Source organism: Hydra viridissima, unplaced genomic scaffold, assembly GCF_058129835.1.
Source record: "Hydra viridissima isolate aposymbiotic clone 2 unplaced genomic scaffold, HvirCarnegie_v1 scaffold_2, whole genome shotgun sequence".
In the NCBI taxonomy this organism is placed as follows: Eukaryota; Metazoa; Cnidaria; class Hydrozoa; order Anthoathecata; family Hydridae; genus Hydra; species Hydra viridissima.
Window position 1 is genome coordinate 11,365,035 of NW_028324301.1, and position 21,564 is coordinate 11,386,598.

Sequence of the window (21,564 nt, forward strand, 5' to 3'; positions counted from 1 at the left end):
TCTTAAATGAAATGCGTTCCAAAATATATTTGTTACCTTTCTAGAGTCAGCATTAAAATTGTAAACGAGTTGAACAAAAAAATATCTTAAAAAAAAAAGGAAATTTTAATTGGTGAACAGTTTTGATGAGCTAAACATGGCTCACCAATTTTTCCCTATTTGACTTTTTTGCGTATGACTTCGCTCGCTTAGTGATAAAACTATGATCTCTATTTACAGAGTTTAAGAATGCAGAAGATAATTTTTTAAGAATGCAGAAGAAATTTCTTCCGTCATTTATAGAAGCTACTAAATACACGTTGTTTGGATAATTAGCTTAAAAAACATAAGTAAAAATAAAACAACAACTAAAATGGAGGGTCTCGTTGATAAAAAGTAATAAGAATAACAACAACAGCAATAACAAAAAATAAACACAAAATAATTATAGTTATTTTAAAATTGATGTATCCAAGGTGCAAATATCGACTTCTTCTTCGGGTGAATTATCAGTCGATAGAACTACTTTCCGAGGAACAACTTGCTTTCGTTTTCTGCAATTTTTCACTGAAGACTCAATGTCTTCTTTTTTTATCCTTGGAGGTGAAGGTGGAGCATCTTAACACAGAGGGCACATAAAATATTACTTATTCGCATTGTTTTAAAATAATACGCAACCATTTAATACGTTAATAAAAAAAAGTATAAAAAAACCTTACGCACCTAGTGGATCTCTGCTGTTATGAAATCTACTTATCATTTTTTCGTTTAGCGATTTGACGTTATTTTCATAACAAATCCTATTGCGCGAATACTCATCTGAGATGTAGGCTGGCTCGTGGTAATACCGATGTCTTTGCGCATTATGCGAGGGATAATGAAAGTGATAATCGTGACGTGCATCATGATTATGATGATGGAGTGTCTCGTGAACGTATTCTTGTTTTAAAGAATACCCGTGTTGCTCTTGCCATTCTACCCTTGGAGTTATCTTCACGCGACACCCTCTAATGTCAGTGGAATCTAGTGGCTTATCTTTTTGGGGAGGCGATTGATTTTGATCATCAGGAACTCCCTGCATCTTTAAACGAGCTCTCCTTCGCCTTTGAGCTTCACGATTCGATCTCCTTCTTCTTTCTAACTGATCTACAACAGCGCTAATGTCATGAGGAGGAGAGCTTCTTAAGCTCTCGTTCAGTACTTCACTTTTGACTTCTTCTTTTGAGATTTGCTCATGGTAGTTGATAAATGGAGAAGTACTTTCAATATTTGGTTGCACTATAACGAGACGATCATCATCTTCATCGTTTTGTGGTTTAAACGACTCTTTATTTAAAGTAGAGCAAATATCTTCTAAAAGACTTTTCTTTACATTACTTAGAAAATTGCTCCCATTTAAATGTGTTACTTGTTTATATGCTTGTGCACCGTTCCTTCTAAAAAATTCGTTTTCTCGCGTTTTGGGAACAACTTGTAAAAGTACCCCTTCGTTACTGATGGTGTTTATTTTCTTGAGATTATCAGCAGGAATCTTAAGAGCTAATTCTTTACAATGTAAGCGACTTTCATCAAAGTGTCTATCACTAACATGATTTTCTTCGAAATGTCTATCACTCACACGATTTTCTTCGAAATGTCTATCACTCATTCCGCTTTGTTTAAAGTGCTTATCGTAACCGTTTAGGTGATAGTCAAAAGGGGAATGGGTTCGAGAAAAACGATCCTCAAAGCTTTTATTGGTTTCTTCGTCTATTTCGTGCGAATGCTCACTTTTTATATTCAGTGGATATGATTTTTCATTTCGAATATTGATTGGATGAGATGCTTCGTCACGCACATTTGTTGGATGTGAATGATAGAAACGTGGAGAAGAGTAGTAATGAGGGAGCGGGTTTTTATTTTCATAAACATCATGATTCACCTGCGATTTGGCCTGGGAACAAAACGTAAGCTTTATCAGAGAACAAAAAGTTAAATGAAATAAATTTTCAATGAAAATATTTTCAGCAACAAAATTCTAAAACCACCATAATTTTTTAGATTACCTTTTCCATTCTTATTCTTGCGCGTCTCTCTCTTTGATAGTCACGTTCTCTACGTCTTAAATCTTCCAATTCTTCTTCAGATAACTTCTTCCTGTCAACATTTCTACTGATAATTTTCTTTTTTTCCCCTGTCACTTCAGATACTGCACTTTTTTCGTCGTTTTGGTATTTCTCTGGCGAGCTGAGTACGTTATGATGAGTGTGGTGATAGTGCCTGCCTTCATTTTGAGTTGTATGGTCTTCATTATGATGAGTGTATTGTGCATCCGAATAATGCCTACTTATAAAATGTCGAGGAGACGAATGATGATAGTTATCACGCAAAGGATAAAACGGACTAGACAGTCGATGTCCGTCCGGCGAAGCAATCCGAATTCGGTAAGGTGCTGTGAAACTATTTTCATTTGGAGATTTTTCGCCAAAAGAAGAACGAAGAGCGTGCTTATGACTGGGCGATTGAACGCCATTACTAAAATTCTCTTTCAGTTCAAGCCTTTCTTCGTGTTTTGATTCATTTGAGGATGGATTTATACAATCTGAACTCTACCCGAAGAGAAAGAAAAACAATCAAATCACTTTTTATTTCATTTTAGAAACTAAAAAACAAAAAATAAAAAAATAAAAAAAAATCTTACATTTTGATCTTTTGCAAGTCTCTGCTTTTCACGTTGTTTCCTCTTCGCATCCCGCTCACGTTTTCGAAGTTTTTCCAGTTCTTCTGATGGAAGAAAATACCTATGACTCAACTTTTTGCTGCCATCTTTATCTCCTAGAGATGAATTTTCGTCTGAGCTATATGCAACAGATTCACTAAGTTGATTGCCAGTGTTTGACTCGCTAAGCTGACTACCAGTACTTGAATGAGAGTCAATGTCACGAAACGACTTATTCTCACTATTTAATTCGGATTTAAGGAATAAATCGTTTTTTTCATTTTTAATATTCACTTGCTCCTTTAAATACCCATTAATAAGAGGTGGTGGACCTTCAGGGGTGGATTCAATAAAGCTTCTATTATTTTCATCTTCTTCATTTCCGTACGGCTCCTAAAATATACCAATAACATAATTGAGGAATTTGACAGTGATAAAAGTGATGATGATGATCATGATGATACCATGATGATATCATGATAATGATCATGATGATTTCATGATGATGATGATATCATGATGATGATCATGATGATATCGTGATGATCATGATGACTCCAATCTTACTCTACCATACCTACCTAGACCAAGTAAATGGCTCCTTAATACAAACACTGTTTAAAGAAAATGACACTTTTTAAAACAGTGTTTCTGTATTAGTTCTATTAGCAGGGGGACTTACCACTTCATCAGACACCATTGTTGGTATCTCTGACGTTTTCGCTTTTTTTTTCGTTTCACTTTGATTTAAGAAAGCTTCCCAAGCAGCATCGTCATTGTGCCAACCGTTCACTATTTTCTATAAAATAGGTCTACATTTATTTTTTAGCATAATTTAAAAAAGCAATCGTATAAATTTAAAAAAATAATCATACAAATTTTTAAAAATATTTCAAAGCTACTTACTTAAACATTTTTTCTAAGTAGAATGATTAAAAACGGGAAAAAGTAGTTTTAAACATTTTTTCTTAAATTTTTTTTGTTTAAGAAAAAGAAGATCAATTTTAATATCTCACTTTTGATCATGAAAAAAGTATTTTTCAATTTGCAGAGCGTAAAATCCTCTGTAAATGTTTAGAAATATTCAAATCAGATGATTTGGCCATGATAACAAAGGCGTACTTTGAATGAATCCAGAACATTTTAAAATTTAAATTTGAGGTAAAAGCATTAACAAAAGAAATACATCATCAGCGGGATAGAATCGTTCAATAAAATTTTTAACAAGAAGTTTATAGTTTCATTTTTCCTTTTTAAAACAATTGGCAATCGGTAACCGGCTTAACATAAAGCCATCGTAAATGAGAAACCAGAGACTAGAAGTACAATTATAAGAGACTGTAAACAAAGCAATTAAGGAAATTACGGCCGCAAAGCTTGCACAATCAAAAGATTAAAGATGATGCTAAAGTTAAAATATTAGCAACGATGTCAAAATTTACTGGGGTTACATCAAAATAAAACACAATCATTTTTGCATCGTCCCATTAAACGTGGGAAAAGTTAACGCGATAAACAGTTCGCAACTATCTGCGGTTATTGCCTTAACATAATAAAGGCGCTTCTTTTATTGCACTACGGACGTGTAATTCTTAGCAGCTGCTATTCTTAAAGTAAAAAATACCCAATGACTTCAAGATCCTGCGGAGAGCTGTCACCAAGGCAAAGATCATGCAGCATTATCACACGACCAAAGCGCAAAACAAAAATGATCCTTTCGGCACATTAATGCGAGCGCAACGAAGTTTCAATTTTTTCACCAAACGCGAAGTATATTTGACACGGTAGAAAAAGTCGCAAAATATGTTTTAATGCGAAATGCAAGAAAAAAAAAAAAAAAAAAAAAAATAGAAAAAAAAAAAGTGTAGCTATTTCATGCATTTTAGATGAAATAAAGAAATAGAAACAGAAATAAATAAAAATTATGGAATTCGAAAATAAAAATAAATAAAAGCGTAACAAAACGTTTTTTTTCTTTCCAATAAGTCAATAATATAAACGTCTAAATCAATAATAACGCGAAAGAAATAAAAAGAAATGATATCGAGCAATTTCAATGCAGCTGTCGTCGCGCAAAAGAGATTTTCTTTCTTGTTTTGTCAATCTTTTCAAAACACATGGTGCGGAAAAATACAATAAAAAGCAGTATAAGTTCAATCACTATCAAAATGAACGAAAAATACACCTGCCTTTAGCGAAGATCAATGACAGATAAGCATTATCATTTATTACATATTTTTAGCGAATCCTCGTTAAAATACAGCGGGGAAAAAAAATACAGCGGGGAAAAAAAAAATTCCAATCTCCTTAATCTATTTTTATATATATATATATATACATATATATATATAAAAAAAAAAAACTGAAAAAATACCAAACGAATAGAACAAAAATAAGATGAGTAAAAAGCAACTTACTTTTTGAGCTCGGATTCTATCTCTTCTGCTCTGCTGCGCCTTTCTCTCTCTTTCGCGCAATCTTTTTAATTCTTCAGGCGACATGTCACTTCTGTTACGTTTCCTGCAGTTTCTTTTTTTTTTGAAATCGATTGTTTTAATGGCTGAAAGGTCTTTACCATGAATATTTTTATCATAATGAAGGATTGGATCTTGAAAAGGCAACGGTACAAACGCTGTTTCCACTGAAGTCATGACCACTTTTCTGCATCAACGTGACACTAGCTCGAATGTGTCGAAAAAGCATACAAAATATTCTAATTAGAATTTCTCTCAATCTGCGTATAAATCAAAATAAGCGACAACATGAATAATGAAAGAATTTGTGAAAGAAACTGATTTTGACAAGAAACGTCAAGAAAATAACGTTCCAGTCCAATGAATATAATTATCACGTTGTGAGTTATACTTGAGGCGAAAATCAAAAAAGCAAAACAAAGCAAAGAAAAAACAAAGTTAGAATAAACAAAACATTCTGATTATCTTTAAAAAAAATTTAAAAAACAAATCTTTTTTTCTTAAATAAACTTAACGAAAAATGAAGAAAGAAAAATTTCGGTTTTCGTTGAGTTTCGAGTTTGCACGCGTCAATAATCGCTTACCTTCAGCAGTATCAAGTGTCAACACAGTTAGTTATGTGGCGTAAATTATACAAGCGAAACCTTGCTTTCTTAAACGAATTCGGAAAGAATGTTCTTTTTTCTTCATTATTCATCGCATTTTCCTCTGAAAACCGTATCTAAAAATAATGACATCGTCATTGTGTCATCGGCGTGTCAATCGAATTTATCATTCAAACGCTTTTTTTATAGGCTTATAAAAATCCAGACCAGAAAAATATTGGAGATTATTTTGCCGACCATATACAAAAAATTTAATTTGATGATGTTTTTAATGTAATGAAATAATTAAAAAGTGCTGTTGAATAGAATTGTTAAAGGTTTTATAGCATTTAGAATTTATCTATCTCATTTTCATTTAATCTGACCATTTATTGGTCAGAGTTTAAATTTTTATGTCAAGAACCCTAAATATTTCTGGACACTTTTTTAAACATCGATAAAACTTTAGCCAATCAAATCCATAGAAATGCACGTTAACAATGAAAATTTTGATTCATTGTTAAACCATGCAAAAAAGTTCTTTTGTCATGTAAAGAATATCTGAGTTATAATAAATGGGTAAAAAACAAATACACAAAAAAAAAAAAAAAAAAAAAAAAAAAAAATCAACACACACACAAAAAACACCTGCCCTTTCACATTCATGATTAAAATAAAGAACTTGAAGTTGTCAAGAGTTTGAGTTTTTTAAAAATGCATTTAAACTTGAAAAAAGCCTCGTCGTTTTCTTGTCGGTCGACCGCGCATGTTGACAGCTGTATGAATTCGAGACTTTTACAAATTTAATTTACTGGAGTTTCTAAATGTAAATGTAAAAGTTCTATGCTTTCTGCTCATGAACTGAGTAGCAAAACGAAAATTGATATTCTCTTAGAATTTTTCTTTTAAAAAGTCCAACTAAATAATATTTAATGTTTTTCGTATATAACATGAACTGAGAAGAGTTTAAACACTTCATAGTTAAAACGCTTTTTTTTTTTTGTTGCAATTAAATAGATATTGCATAAAAGTATACACTTCAAGTTCTTAACTCGTCACTTATATGAGTTGATATTACCCATGTGTCAGTTACACTTAGCAACTAAAATAAACGCTTAGGAAACATCTGCCGTTGTTGTCTAATTTTTTTTCAACTAAAGTTACTGTCAAAAGAAGTAACCGCAATTACAATGAAATAAACAATAAAAACTTTTTTTTTTTTGAACTTTCAGTTCAAAAGGATTTGTGTTGTCACGAATAGAAACAGCCTGGCAAACTCCTACCAATTATAAAAGAGACGACATTTTCGGTGAGAGTCAGTCAACTCTTTAGTCTTCGCATCTTCTTCATGATTTGATGGCTGTTAGAAATCAATCAGAAGGTCTTACGGAGACTGCTCTTTTTGAAAATTTCAGAAAAATGCTGTTGTTACTACCGAAAATATTTCGTTTTTGAAATTTGAAAAGTAAATATTTTGCGCGTGTGAAAATAAGTTTTTCATATTTTAGCACTTGCTCTTCAAATTATGGTTCTTAAAACAGGCTTTATAAATCAGAGTTCTCAAAATACTAAATTATTATTTTTACTGACATTTGGAAACGAAGTACCAGCAGTTAACCGGTCTTTAACGTAGCGATTCGTTTGAAAAAATATAGAAAACTGTAAGATTTCGTAGGTAAGAAAACTAAAGGCGAATTTTTGAATGTATATAGATAAGACGCACACGTAAACGCACGTAAACGCACGATATAGAGTTTTTCAGTACCAGAACAGTTTACAATATTTAATTTTAATGTCCATATGAAATAATAAAGGACTTATTTGACACTTTGTGATTTTAATTTACAAGTTCTTGTTAATTTTCAAAATATTTGTTATAATATAATTTCCATTTGCTAATACAATAATTCTGCCAAGTTTAACAATTTTTTAAACAATTGTTTTGCAAATTAATTTAAAAAGTATATAGCGATGCACACTTCCAAAAATAAAAGCAGGAACACCATTCACTTATGTGTTGATTTTACACCTCAGAGCATATTTCTCTAAAAGACAAGGTGGTGCAAAACATAGTTCTCCAAGACCAAATATATTGAGATTGAGCAGATAAAATTACTAAACTGTTAATGTGCCCAGGAATGTAATGGTAGATCCGTGTTTCACAAAAAACCCTGTTTAAACCGCTTAAACAGCTTCAAATAGCGTTCTGAGTCATCAACACGTTGTTGTTGCTTCACTGTGAGTGCACGCGACACTCATTTGGAAAAATCTTCTCATACACAAATGTTCGTTCAAAATATTGTATTCACTGTCTTTGGGTATCTTTAAAGTATCTTCAAAGTATCAACTACCTTCTGCAATTTTACTTTACAATAGCTCATCAAAGTTTTGACGCTTTTTGTTAATGTTTTCTATTGTAGTTACAACATTTGGACGAGCCGTACATTTAGCGTCATCTGTGTCCGTGCGGCCAAATTTAAACTCAGCAAACCACCGACAAATAGTTTTGTCAAATAAAGTTTCAGTGAAAATCTTGATAACGAATGGTAGAAATGTCATGAAACTTTTACGTGTATCTTTCGAAGTTTAGTACTCTCCAACACATACACAATTATGTCTAATTAAAACTATTGAACACACATAAGGATAATCATTTTAAAGTGCCTCTGTGGGTTAGTCCTATGACTTTTTGAATGTATGATTTTGTGAATGGACAGCCATCAATTTCTCCTTATATACCACGCTAAGTATTAAATAATATAATGTAAAATGCGAAAAAGGAAATGTATTTGCAATAAATAAGTAGTTCTTAAGTACAGGCTCTAAAAGATCGGTAACATATTTTAACCACAGTTAAACCTTGCACTTTTTTTTTTTAGACAAACTATCTTAAAACTAAGGACTTATGGGTTCTACATATAAGCCACGGACGCCTGATATAAATCCCCTGAATTTTCTGAGAAACTTTTTTTTTACTCAAAACTATTTTCCAGAATAGAAAAATAACAACAAATAATGAAAACTTGCAGAATGGTCGAAAGGTAGGAGCAAACAAACTTGGGCGCAAAATTTTGTTGAAAAGATTTTCTAAACGAATATCAACTTTAAAGTGGACAAAAAAAATTTTAAACTCAAAGATGCTTTTAATTTCCTTTGACGGAAGTGGAGGGGGAAACTCCCCGGTTTCTCTAATAGACGGGTGCACATGTTTGTTGGTACAAACATACTACTTGAATAAGGGAATATAGTATTGAAGAGAGAATTAATAAGGTCTAATAAAATATTCTTGCAACTTTTTTTCATCATATTTTTAGCTGTTATTCTAAGAGTTAAACAATTGAAATTCGAAATTTGCGAATAACTGAAGCGTCTCCTTATTTTTTGTAAAATGCCGAATGAATACTCTCCTTAATATACCATTATTATTATTATTATTATTATTATTATTATTATTATTATTATTATTATTATTATTATTATTATTATTATTATTATTATTATCATCATCATTATTATAATTACTACTATTATTACTATTATTAGTATTATCATTATTATTATTATTACTATTATTATCATTATATATGTATGTGTTTATTTGTATGTACATGTGTGTGTTATATATATATATATATATATATATATATATATATATATATATATATATATATATATATATATATGTATGTATGTATATACATACATACATACAGGGTGCGCCAGCGATTCGCAAATGTTCAATGACCGTCTTAGATTTTAATAAAATTGTGAATAAAAAATATTTTAGTTAAAAGTTTTAAAATGGAAGCCAAAAGAACCGAAGTTTTAAATTTGATTCACACGAGTTTGCCTGCACGTGAAGTGATTCGTTTTTCTGGAGTGTCTAAAACTACATTTTACAAAGTGAAAAAACGTGACAGTGTTGAGAGAGCCAAGATGCCCTCTCCAGTGGGACAAAAAAGTTGATAAAAAGTTTACTGAAAAGCTTAAAAAGTATATTGAAAAGAATTCTAGTGTATCCATCAGAAAGACAGCAAGACTTTTCAATGTTGATGAGAGGACAGTGAGAAGAACTCTAGAAACACTTGGAAAAGTCAGTATGGCCCGACCTACATGCCATCTTTTGACAGAAAGGCTAAATACTTTGAGGTTGGAGCAGTCAAAGAAGCTTCGGAATCAGCTTTTTAAACAGTTGAAGTTTTCTCAGATGAAAAATTTTAGTGTTGACTGTGTACTCAATAGGTGAAATGATAGATTTATTGTGCAAAAGGGTGACAAAGCACCACCTATCTATTACACCAAGCACCCTCAGTCCATTATGATGCTAGGAATCATTGCTTCTAATGAAGAGAAATGTCCACCCGTCTTTATCAAAGAGAAAAATTTACCTCATGTGTATATTAGCTTACTAAAACGTTATGTGGTGCCGAGGCTGAAGAAGACATTCCCAGAAAAAAACTACATCTTTCAACAGGACAATTCATCTTGTCATGGGTCCAGAAAAACCCAAAATATCTTCAGGATAAATGGCTAATTTCTGGCCCAATCACTTTTGGCCACCATTCAGCTCTGACCTAAATCCCCTTGACTATAGTGTGTGGAGCGTAGTTGAGAATAAGGGTTGCAAAACGGCCCAATCAAGTGTCAAGTCACTAAAGTCATCAATAACCTGTGCTTGGAACTCAATGTCAAGGGACTATGTAATCAGCACCTGCCAGTCCTTCCGTCCTAGGCTTGAAGCAGTGATCAAAAAAAAGGAGACCTAATTGAATGTTAAGGTGTGAAAAGCATTTATTTCCAACTTTTCTTTTTTTACCGTCAAACGGGGTGACTATGAACGCTTTTTAAACATTTTTGCATCATATAACAAAACAGTTCGTCTAATCGCTACCTTTTTTTTTTTCAACAGAACATTATACTATCCAGCTTCCAGAATTGGTTCCAGGCCTGATAAATATTATAAAGTAAATACCTCAATTTTCTTATTTTATACAAGCATCTTCGTATTTTAAAAAGGGGTGACTTTGAACAAGGGATTCGAGGTGACGGGGTTACCAGTAAAAACTATACAAGTTAATTGCTTTGAATGTTCCTGTTTGTTTTCAACACACAGGAACATTCAAAGCAATCAACAAGTGTAATGTTTGCTGGTGTCCATGTCCACGACAAACAATAACAGTTTTGGATCCTGGATTATCTGTTATATTGGTCTCGTCATAATTATATGTTTTCTGGAGGTATACCTTTTAACTCTTGATATAAGTTGTTAAAATAACGGTTAACGGTTTCTTCATTGACTAAAGCCCTACTGTGCTTTACATTGTCAGCAACCCTTTTCGTCAAACAATGTCTTTTCATGAAAGACTGAACCCAATCTACACCAAGCATATTTTTAAATATAAAGTCTGTTATTTTCCTTTTATCACAATAACATTTAACTAAAAGTCGAATGTCCAAAGAATTAAGAGGTACCCTCCAATCTGTCATATAAGTAATTGTTTAAACAATTAAATTTTCTGTGGAACTGTCAAGTCTGGTTTGTCCACCATGCTTTTTTGGAACTTGATTTCCATGTTTTACCTTTTTTATGGAGAGTTTCTAGCGGAATGTTATAAGCTTTAGCTGCTTTTCTGATAGTAAATCCGTGGTTTTTCACTTTATTTACTGCTGCTTGTAAGTCTTTTTGAGTGTAATTTGTTTTGTAACCTCGGCTATTTTCCTTTCTTTTGTAATTTCGAGGCATAATTCCTTAAGTTAATAATAAAAAAAAAACTTGGATTCTTGATAAAAAAAATGTCATTTTTAAATGAGCAAATAATCATTTACTGACAAGTTACACCCTCAATGTTGAATTTATTAGAACAATATGTACCTGAACTTGATGTGTAGCAACTTTTATAGAGTTTTGATGCGCGCTTCTTAAGATATAGCTTGATAAGTCAAGTAACTGCCCGAACAATATAACTCATGCTGTTGATATGCGATGAAGAAAAGCCGAAAAAGGAAAATATTTCGCTCAGCCTAAAGTTAGGTTTTAAATATTATATTTAATGCAACTGGATCAAAATAACACACAATTTAGATCTGTTGTGTGTGTTATTTCACCTTTTAATTAACTTGGTACTGATGTTCATAGTCACCCCCCGTTGACGGAAGTATTCCATGAATATAATTTTTTAGTGCTTTAAAAATTCATTTTGAAAAATGTTCTAAAAAGTTCGCGAATCGCTGCCACACCCTGTATATATTTATGTAGTAATGATAATAACAACAATAACAACAATAACAACGACAACAACAACAATAATAACAATAATAATAATTAATAATAATAAGAGATGTACATAAATGAGCAAACAAATTTACTCATAAAAGTATTTATTATAAACTATTCTATGAAAAGGCAACCTTTACAAAGAGTTATGCCAAATGATTACATCAGACCAAAACCTTTAGCGTTAGAAATAGCTTTTAGCAATCTTTCCCTGAGTTTTTCAACGCTAGAATATTTTGGTAGAAGAAGAACATTGAAACAAGTGTGCGCAGTAGGTAACCTAAAGCAATAAATACGAGCAGCTAACTTTGTATTCTACCTGTAATGATAATAAAAATTTAGAATACCTTTTTTACTAAAATCAAAAGGGAAAAAATGAGCCTACCTATCCGAATCTTCTCCATTTTTTGCGATAATTAACTTTAGCTTTGACAAGCCACCGACCGGTACCCTGTCACTTCCCGTAGTAAAGTTCAAAAATTGTTTCGCCTGATCAGATGACATTTCGTGGACAACTTGCCAAAAATACCTAAAACAAAACCATTTTTTACAACGATTGTTTAATACAAATTTGATGACAGTGAAGTTAAATAGAGCAAATTTAAATAGAAAAATTAATAATTAACAATGCGTATAGTGAATAAACTCTGTTCATAAGAGTTGCGAGAAGAACATGATGGCATTTCGAAGCTCTCGACTTCTATATCTCTTAATTGCCTTAACGTTTTTTAGTTTGATAGCATATTTCAAATACGCCAGAACATTAAAGGAAAACTTTCTAATAACAGGAGAACAGGTGAAAATATGTAATTTTTTTCCTCTTTTACCAATTAGCATCTTTTTTTTTACCAGAGAAAATGTTGCGACTTTTTATCGCGTTTTCAAAAATTTTCCAAAATGTTCCAAAAAAATGTGATTATGTTTCTAGAGTTTAAAGCCGAAGACATTTTCAGTAAGTAAAGAACAAGAAAATAGAATCGATCGTTTGAACAAATTCTGCTTATCACAACCACGAACGCAAAACCTAATAAAATTTATAAGATCAAAAGAAAATAAAGGTCATTTTTATGTAAGTCATGAAAAAAGACTATTGTATTGTTCGGTACCAAAGATTGCCAGCACGAATTGGAAAAGAATCATTTTGTTGTTCGAAGGAAAGATAAAAAGTTTAACAGAGAACGCTAAAGACCAGATTCATACCCTACCTCAAATACGTTTGTTTTCAATGATAAGTAACGGTGAAGTAAGACACGTACTAAAGAATTATCTAAAATTCTTTATTGCAAGACATCCGTTCGAACGGTTAGTTTCAGCTTACCGTAACAAATTTGCTGATAATAACACTTATTTTGAACGCACGTTTGGTGCGCATATTCTTCGCTTATATAGAAAAAATCTGACAAATATAGAGTACGAAAGTGGAAAAGGTGTAACTTTTAAAGAATTTATTTATTGGATCATTGACAAACATGTGTTCGATGCTCATTGGGCACCAGTTTTTTCGTTATGCTTTCCTTGTTTATTACCTTTCGATTTTATAGGAAAGATGGAAACATTAGTAGAAGATTCAGAAGAAATCTTGTCAATGATAGGAGCGCAAAATGTGCGATTCCCAGCCAATCTTACTGATGGCTATAAAACCTCATCAAAAAAACTTATGTATGAACTTTTTTCTACGCTTTCGGGAGACACAATACAGAAACTGTACAAAAAGTACGAAACAGATTTTGTCGCCTTTGATTACAAAGTTCCTGAAATGTTATTTCACAAATAATACTCAACTAAAAATCAAAAGCCTTTCATTCTCATTCAAGAACATTCCAGAAAAACGGTTCCAAAATAAAAATAATACTTCAATAAACAAATATCAATTCAAATTTTGTAGATAATGAGGGTTTAGTTAAAAATTTTAAAACTAAAATATGAAAAATACCTTATGACAGGAGTATCTTTTGAATATCCACCATCATACTCCGTGGCGTTTTCCAGTTCATTGATATCGTATACCTAAAAAAAAAAAAAAGACTTACTCTCAAGAGTTTAGATCAGATACAAGACCAAGGGTCAGATACCCGTAGTCATAGATACTCAAAATTTTGTTTTAAAATAATTTAACTAAATTATGAATCTCGTGTTCTTTACCCATAAAATATTTAAAACAAAAATTTAAAACATCTAAAATCAATACCTGGCTACCACAAACAAGTAACTCTAATTCATCAGGTCTAAAAATTCTCTTCAGAATCGAATCACTAGTCACTATATCAAAACCTTTTTTGAAGGCATCGAACTATAATGAAAATAAATGATAAATAAGGTTAGAAAACAAAACAATTATTGTAAGTAATAACTAATTAAAGTCATCATAGTTCATAACTTCATAAATAACCTCAAACGTGTTTCTTGAAGATATCAAAGTAATCACGTATGATGAAGATGTTAAATAATGTCAGAAAACAATACAAAACATAATTTACAACTAATCATAATTATCATAATTATAATAATCATTATAGTTGATAACTGGTTATAATTTAACTCAATTCATAACTTTTTTGTTAAAATAGTAATATCTGTGAGAACCATATTTTTAAGAAAAAATAAAATAGACAAGAATAAATATTACTTGTAAGAAACATTCAGCAATATCTGTCACTAACCTGTAATTTTATGGAGGAATTAAGAATAAAGTCGGCATATTTTGCTACATAATCCTGTAAAGTAAAAATGAAAAATTGTCATTAAAATTTATCAAGGTTCTAAATATCTTTTCAATATTTTTATCAGCCTGCGTTTTTAGACAAACTTAGCAGGTCACTTCAAATTTCGACCGTAATGCTTAAAAATTGTTGCAATTTGAATGGGGGTAGGAAAAACATGTTTCTGACCAAGATATCAAAATAACTAGATTGTATTTTGTATATATATTTTAATGTAGCAGATTTTTTTTATATAAACAAACTTTAGTTGCAACCATTTGTTTAGTTTTTAAAACTCTACCATTTGAAGATTTAACAAATGATAAGTCTCTATTATCTTCAAAAATAATCAAACACAAACACATTAAAGAAATAACTTTTAATATGCAAGAGATTCAAAAGTATCTATCAATATGTGGAGATTCTGTTAGCTTCATTTTTGAATTACTCTCTTAAATCAACAAAATGTTCGTAATTACTTTCTAATATCCATCTTTCGGTAACTCAGTGGTGATATGCAGAAGAGCTTTCAGTGTTATTAACTCTAGCTGATTGCAAATATAAAAAAAATCTCTGCTGCACTTAGAGAGAGGAAATCATTAGGAGATAACTTCAAAGAACTTGGATAATTTCCTTACAAGAAAGTGTCATGAACAAAGTCTTCTCACAATACTGATGGGTTGTCTTTGAAGTAAATTTTGTTGTTTTTATTCGCTTAGTCTGCTTCAAGATGAACTTTTATTTCTGCTTTTCTGAGTCAAGGACTTCAATTTGGGAATTTTGTTGGATCAAATACAGGGAGGGTAAAAAGCTTCTTTCCTATTTATCTTACAAAAGCTAAAAAAAATACTTAGAAATTAAAAACTTAACCAATAATTTATCTTTTTATATTAAGTGTGGTAAATTTTATTAAGTGTTTACTATTAAAATCATCATCTCTTTGGATTGCATTTTACATTACTTTTTGCAGTATAACTTGTCTAATTTGTGCAGTTACAACGGAAATTCTATTTTCCAGCTCCTACAAAGTTTTTGGTTTGTAGATATCTCTTTCATGTTATCTGATGCTATCTGCAACACTTTGTTTAACATGATCAATGTTTTCAGCTTAATGAAAGTCCAAAACCAGATCTGCTACCATATCTGATATACTAGTTTATTCAAAACTTTTTTGGAGTTTCAAATTCAACAAAGTAACAGTGGAAAATACATTTTGAAGAAGCAGTTATGTTGCAAGGAAATTATCAGACACGAGAACAATAAATAAACTGCTTGAAGCAAAGTGCCAACTTAAATGAATATATGACCAGTTCATTTTGACTTCATTTACACTCAAATAACATGAAGGGAAATTTTGATTACAATGTGTTCAGTTTAATAATTGTGACATCAAGTTTTGCACATCATTTCCATTAAATTACTTTTGCCCATATTTTATCAAAAGCCTAGTAAGTTTTAATGGAGAAATGTCAGTGAATAGATCTTATAGGCATTAGCTAACATGCTGAGTGATAGATAAATTTTTAAACAACGTTACAAATTTATATGTAATTATTGTATTTATTCATAAATATGGATTTTAATATTGTTTAATAACTTTTAACAGTTTCAGATCCCCAAGATAAAAAAATCTTTGTAAACTTAATGAAACAGCAAAAAAAGATACTTCTCTATTTTGGTTTGTTACTTCCACATCTTTACCACCTTCAATAAGTTCATGAGAGACAATACCACCATACACATCTTCATAACTTATTTGAAATGAAGCCATGATATCTTCTTTTACATTACCATTGTAAGAAAGAAGATGATTCAAACTCTGATAAATTTCCTGAAGTATTCATTTAAAAATCAACAATTTTTGATTTTAAAAGCTATTTAAAAAAAAACTATTTGGGAGTGATATTTACATTAAATTCATTTACGCTATGTAAAAACAAAAAAAAAAATTAAAAAAATACATGGCATCCTGTTATCCATTATTACATATTATAAAAATTAATAACAAAACAGAGAGAAAAAAAAGCATAAACATACTGGATGAGATGAACTAAGATCTTCAAATCGCCCTATAAAGCCCAGCAACTTCCTGTATAGGACAAGTGGAAAGCGAACATCAAGTATAATACTGTTGTAAATAGCAATACCAAAAAGTAATCCAATAAGCATGAACTGACTGGCAGCTTCAAACGAAGCAGGGTTAAACCAATACGTTTGAGTAGTTTCATTTAATTTGAACATGCCTTTATAAAACAAGTTTTAAATATTTTCATTTTTTTTTTAGTTTCATTACTTATTTGAATAAAATTGGATATAAAATTATGAATGATTAGAAAAGACAAGTTCATCTTTATGACAGAAAGAAATACAAGACAAGGAAAAAAAGACATAAAAGTAAATACAATAAAATAGACTGAAGGTGATTTTGAGACTGGTTAACAAGTCATGGTTCTTAGCTGTTTTTTTTTTTTGACAATATAATTATAAATAATCATGTAAAACAATATGAACAAACATTTTTAAGAAAATGTAGCCAAAAAACAAATGAAATAAAACAAAATTGCAAGGTAAAAAAAAAATAAGAAGAAAAAGAGTAGTTAACATCTTGTTAAACTAAAAAAAGTCACTTGCCAAAATCAGGGTTAAAAAGTTCCTCAATAATCAACTGAAAAAACTCTTTTGAAACACCACCTTCATCAATACCTTGTTCACCTTCAAACTCAACAAAAAATTGCTTTTTAAAATCTTCTGGCTGGTCCTGAGCCACTATTTCTAACTAAAAAAAAAATACATAATCAGGAAATAATAATGTATTAGAATACCTAATATGTAATATATTTAAATTTCTTAGGTATATAACATAGGTAAATAATATGTGAAAAAAATGGGTCAATTTAAAAATAATTTACCCCAACAAGTGAATCCTGGATAAGATGATCTCTCCTTACAAGTAGTTTTAGATATGGGGAAGGTAAATGACCTTGCAACAACACATATAACATCATTCTTCGCTCGATATTCATTCGAACACGATTATCATAAAATAGGCCCAAAGTTTTTATTGTTGTATTTAAAATAAAAGGATATTGCAAAAAAGAAAACTTAATGCCCCCACTCTTAAAGTATATTAAATCCCGATCCATCTCAATGGCATCATTTAAACAATCATTTACAAAATCATCATAGGGAACTAATGGTTTGCGACATCTTGAAGACACAACCTCAAAAATTTCTTCTAATGAACTCTTTGCATATGTTTCTTCTGATAGGATTAAAGAATCAGGTAAATTTGCTGATTCTTCATTCAAAATATTTCTATCATTTTTAGCAGAATCAGGGTATTTAAAATTTCTTTCTAACTGTCCACCAAGAATACTAGCATAGTATATTATTTTAATTGCTTTTACTGAGTTTGTAATGGTTAGGTCATCATTGACTGAAAGTGAAGTAGTATCCTGAGGTCTTGTGAGTATCCGAACAGTTATTAGCTGCTGAAAAACATCCAGGATTTTTTTAAGGTTTGTTGAAGAAAACTTTGAAAAGTAGTTAACAAGAATAACTTGCAAATTGATTGGCAGAGAAGTCAGAGCCCGGAGAATATTTGGAAGAGCATTTTCAAAATATTCAGGACTGTGAAGATTAGGATTCAGTAAAATAATAACAAACTGATTCAAGTCTTTTTTTTCTAGCAGCTTGTTGGTTTTTAACTTTATTTCAATATTATTCCCTAATGCATTTATTCCATTAATTATAACATTTTCAATGACTTCTAACTCAAGATTCAATAGTAAATGATAAGAATCAATAATTTCTTTGCAGTCAAGAGGTATGATTGATTCTGAGCTATTAGGAATAATATTTTTACTTGCAACAAAACTTCTATTTAATAGATCAGGAGATGAAAAAACCATGCCAAGAATACGAACTAAAGGTGTGAAATTTTCATTGTCGTTTCTACATGATTCAATCAGTTTTTGCAAGTAGGAATAACTGAGAACAGGTTCTGGATTTAAAAGTTTACACAATTTTTTAAACCATGAGTTATGTTAAAAAAAAAAAAAAGTAATGTAATTCAACAGAGTTAAAACATTAAATAAAAACATCAATACAGTGTAAAACATTTTTTTATTACCAATATCATTCTCACAAATTTTTGCCTTTTCAAATAGAAATTTTATTGCCATTGCAGCTGCTTGATTACATGGCAATGCATTGAAGCCACCTGAGACACACTGTTTGTTTGAACAATTTGGTCTACCACATCCTGATGTTAATTGTTGAAAGTATTTTTTTATTAATAACTCTGAGTTTACTCTCCTAGAAAAAATCACAACTTTTTGATAATTAATGTTTGATCAAGTTATTGTAATAAAATATTAATACACTTATTATTATACTCAGTAGCATAGCAACTGCTTCTAATTCCCCAATAAGAAGGGAGCACCTAATAGGAAAAAATTTTAAAAAATAAATTGCAGCATATAGAAATTTTAAAGCAAACTTTTTTGAGCAATTGCATTATTTGATAATTTGCTGAATGTTACATATTTATAATGTTTTATTTATATCCTTTTGTAATGGATATGCCTATTTACATACATGTAAATATTTATTGTGGTTATGCAAGCACACTTGCAAAATTTTTAAAAAACTATTTAATACTATATTAAAGAATTTTCAATGTAGTAGAGAATTTGTTTAAGGGGCGCTGTTAGCTCTCAAACAGGGAGCTAACAAATGTAAATACAAAAAATACTATTTTAATGCTATTTATAGACAGCATATCAATGCATAAACTTCTTTTATGAAATGAGGCAGAAAATACCTTTTAAATGTTTTTGATAAAACTAGAGTAACAACCCAAATGCGCAAACAAAAATTTACATTTGTTTAAAAAAATATAAAGATACTAAAACATTTAAAAAAATTTTATTTAATGTGAATTGGCTCCATTTTGCTGTTGTACTTATCATCAGCATTACTCTTCAATGTACAAGGGGGGGGGGGATATCAAATTATTTACCTGTTTTATTGTTAACCTTACAATATATAGTTTTAACTGAGTAAAAAAGTTATTGTTTGACCATCAGGTTCTTAGCTTACAGGGAACATTGACTAAATTTTCAATATTTACTTAATATAGGTTATCCCTAGTAAATTTAGTATGGTTTATCAATTAGTCTACAAAATTTGAAATTATTTTAGGAAAAAAGAAATATTTTACTTATTCATAATTAAATATTTTTTAAAGAGTAAAGAAAATGCTTGTAAATTTTCAAATTTTTATATATTCAAAGTTTATTTGTATTCCTAAACATGAGAGCTAGGGATGAGCAAAAAATCTTAAGTTAAAAAAATAATTATATATATATAATGCTAAAGTTAATATTTGTCCTATACTTAAAATACAAAATGAGAATAAACTTAAGATATTTTACATTTTATATAATCTTGAGTTATTTTATATTTCGTATATTTAATATTTAGAAGAGTTCAATATTTAAATGTCTGACTACCAATTTTTAATACAATATAGATTTTATTAAAATGTATAAACAGAATATAAATACCTGATTACATCTGTTACATTTTTTGGTGAAGAAACAGATGACATTTCAGGGCAACTAAATATTATATTTCGAATTCTAAATAACATTATGATATTTTATATACACTACAATACATTTTTAAATGTAAACAACTTAAAAAGTAAAAAACTACATTTCCAATATTTTATTTTCAAAAAACTAGCACATAGTTATACTTTTCCAACAAATTTTAATATGTAATAACTTTAAAACTTAACTAAATTACAAATAAGTGTTCAAGAAATTAAATAATTTAACAGGAAGTTGCTAAATTAATGAGCTATAATCAACTAGTTTAAGAAATCAAATTAAATAAAACTTTAAAATATCTAAAAATTAAAGCCAACATTAGAGTAACTGCTATTGTGCTGAACATTGTTGTTATTATTTTCGGCCTGATCTTTACCATAAACTAATGCCATAAACTAATGTCTAAAGACACGATAACCGAGAAAAATCTTAAACATCGAGCGTTTTTTATATTAGTCTCTTTGAAGCAATGCACATTGGGCCAGAATGGCCAATTTTAAGACAAAATTAATAACTAATTTAATATTAATGCTACATTCACTATTTTTGGCATGAGTACCAATATAAGGTTTGAGCTTCTTATGAAGGCGTTATTTTTATTTAGTTGCTATGGATACCTATTTTTTTGCATATCAACAACCTACTTTTTGTAGTTGTAGATTTTTTATGTGTGCTATATACACTAAGTTTGCCATGAGCACCAGTGCAAGATCTGCACTTCTTATGAAGGTGTTGTTTTTTATTTGGTTGCTATGGATACCTATTTTGGCGTAGCATTAACCTACTTGTGTCATATACACTAAATTTGGTAAGAGTACTAATACGAGGTATGCATTTTATATTATGATATTAAGTTTGGTTGCTATGGATACCCTATTACGCATAGCAACAACCTTTTTATAGTGACAGTCAATTTTATACAAATTCTTGACTTATTTACTGCAAATTAATAAAATAATAGGATTTTTAATGCTCTGGTGTTCCAAATAAATGTATGTGGGAACTATTAAATTTATCTTAATTATAGAATACTGACAATTTTAATTTGCAATTCATAAATTTTAATTTTAATAATAATCATAGCAAGAAACCAAAGTTTGACATGTAAAAATTTATAATAAGAACATCTAAACACTGTTTTTTAACATTTGCAGGACACCTTCTGGCAAAACCTTCTTCTTAGTACTAATTATTGTTGTTAGTGAAGAAATGACAGGATCACTAAAACAAAATAATCG

General features: G+C 30.2%; 3 protein-coding genes across 8 annotated transcripts; 1 reads left to right on the forward strand and 2 right to left on the reverse strand.

Annotated features, from left to right (window-relative positions):
* Window positions 1-348: 348 nt before the first annotated feature.
* On the reverse strand, window positions 349-5,328 carry LOC145182062 (uncharacterized). Of its 3 annotated transcripts, none has more exons than XM_080057309.2 (6): window positions 5,095-5,328; window positions 3,360-3,476; window positions 2,660-3,070; window positions 2,025-2,567; window positions 703-1,912; window positions 349-597 (listed from the first exon to the last, which is right to left on the reverse strand). In XM_080057309.2, exons 1-6 carry the CDS (start codon window positions 5,326-5,328, stop codon window positions 431-433), a joined length of 2,682 nt encoding a protein of 893 aa, XP_079913435.2. In that variant the 3' UTR covers window positions 349-430. The 3 variants fall into 3 exon arrangements, with proteins under 3 accessions (XP_079913435.2, XP_079913443.2, XP_089936828.1); XM_080057317.2 differs by lacking the exon at window positions 5,095-5,328 and adding an exon at window positions 4,302-4,434; XM_090080702.1 differs by lacking the exon at window positions 5,095-5,328 and adding an exon at window positions 3,584-3,812.
* Window positions 5,204-20,392, reverse strand: LOC145181803 (ubiquitin-protein ligase E3A-like). 4 transcript variants are annotated; one of them, XR_016450353.1, is made up of 13 exons: window positions 20,279-20,392; window positions 18,841-19,025; window positions 17,618-18,711; window positions 17,340-17,484; window positions 16,746-16,951; window positions 16,375-16,539; window positions 14,670-14,723; window positions 14,198-14,299; window positions 13,943-14,016; window positions 12,395-12,538; window positions 12,144-12,289; window positions 5,736-5,872; window positions 5,204-5,358 (listed from the first exon to the last, which is right to left on the reverse strand). XR_016450353.1 is itself a non-coding variant. In XM_090080704.1 (12 exons), exons 1-11 carry the CDS (start codon window positions 20,362-20,364, stop codon window positions 12,169-12,171), a joined length of 2,376 nt encoding a protein of 791 aa, XP_089936830.1. In that variant the 5' UTR covers window positions 20,365-20,392; the 3' UTR covers window positions 7,462-8,478; window positions 12,144-12,168. The 4 variants fall into 4 exon arrangements, 2 of the variants coding, with proteins under 2 accessions (XP_089936830.1, XP_089936829.1); XR_016450352.1 differs by having other exon boundaries at window positions 5,204-5,411; XM_090080704.1 differs by lacking the exons at window positions 5,204-5,358; window positions 5,736-5,872 and adding an exon at window positions 7,462-8,478.
* LOC145181810 (carbohydrate sulfotransferase 11-like) lies at window positions 12,640-14,982 on the forward strand. Its single transcript, XM_080056986.2, has 2 exons — window positions 12,640-12,805; window positions 12,938-14,982. The coding sequence occupies exons 1-2, from the start codon at window positions 12,683-12,685 to the stop codon at window positions 13,781-13,783; spliced, it is 969 nt and encodes a 322-aa protein (XP_079913112.2). The 5' UTR covers window positions 12,640-12,682; the 3' UTR covers window positions 13,784-14,982.
* Window positions 20,393-21,564: the final 1,172 nt, after the last annotated feature.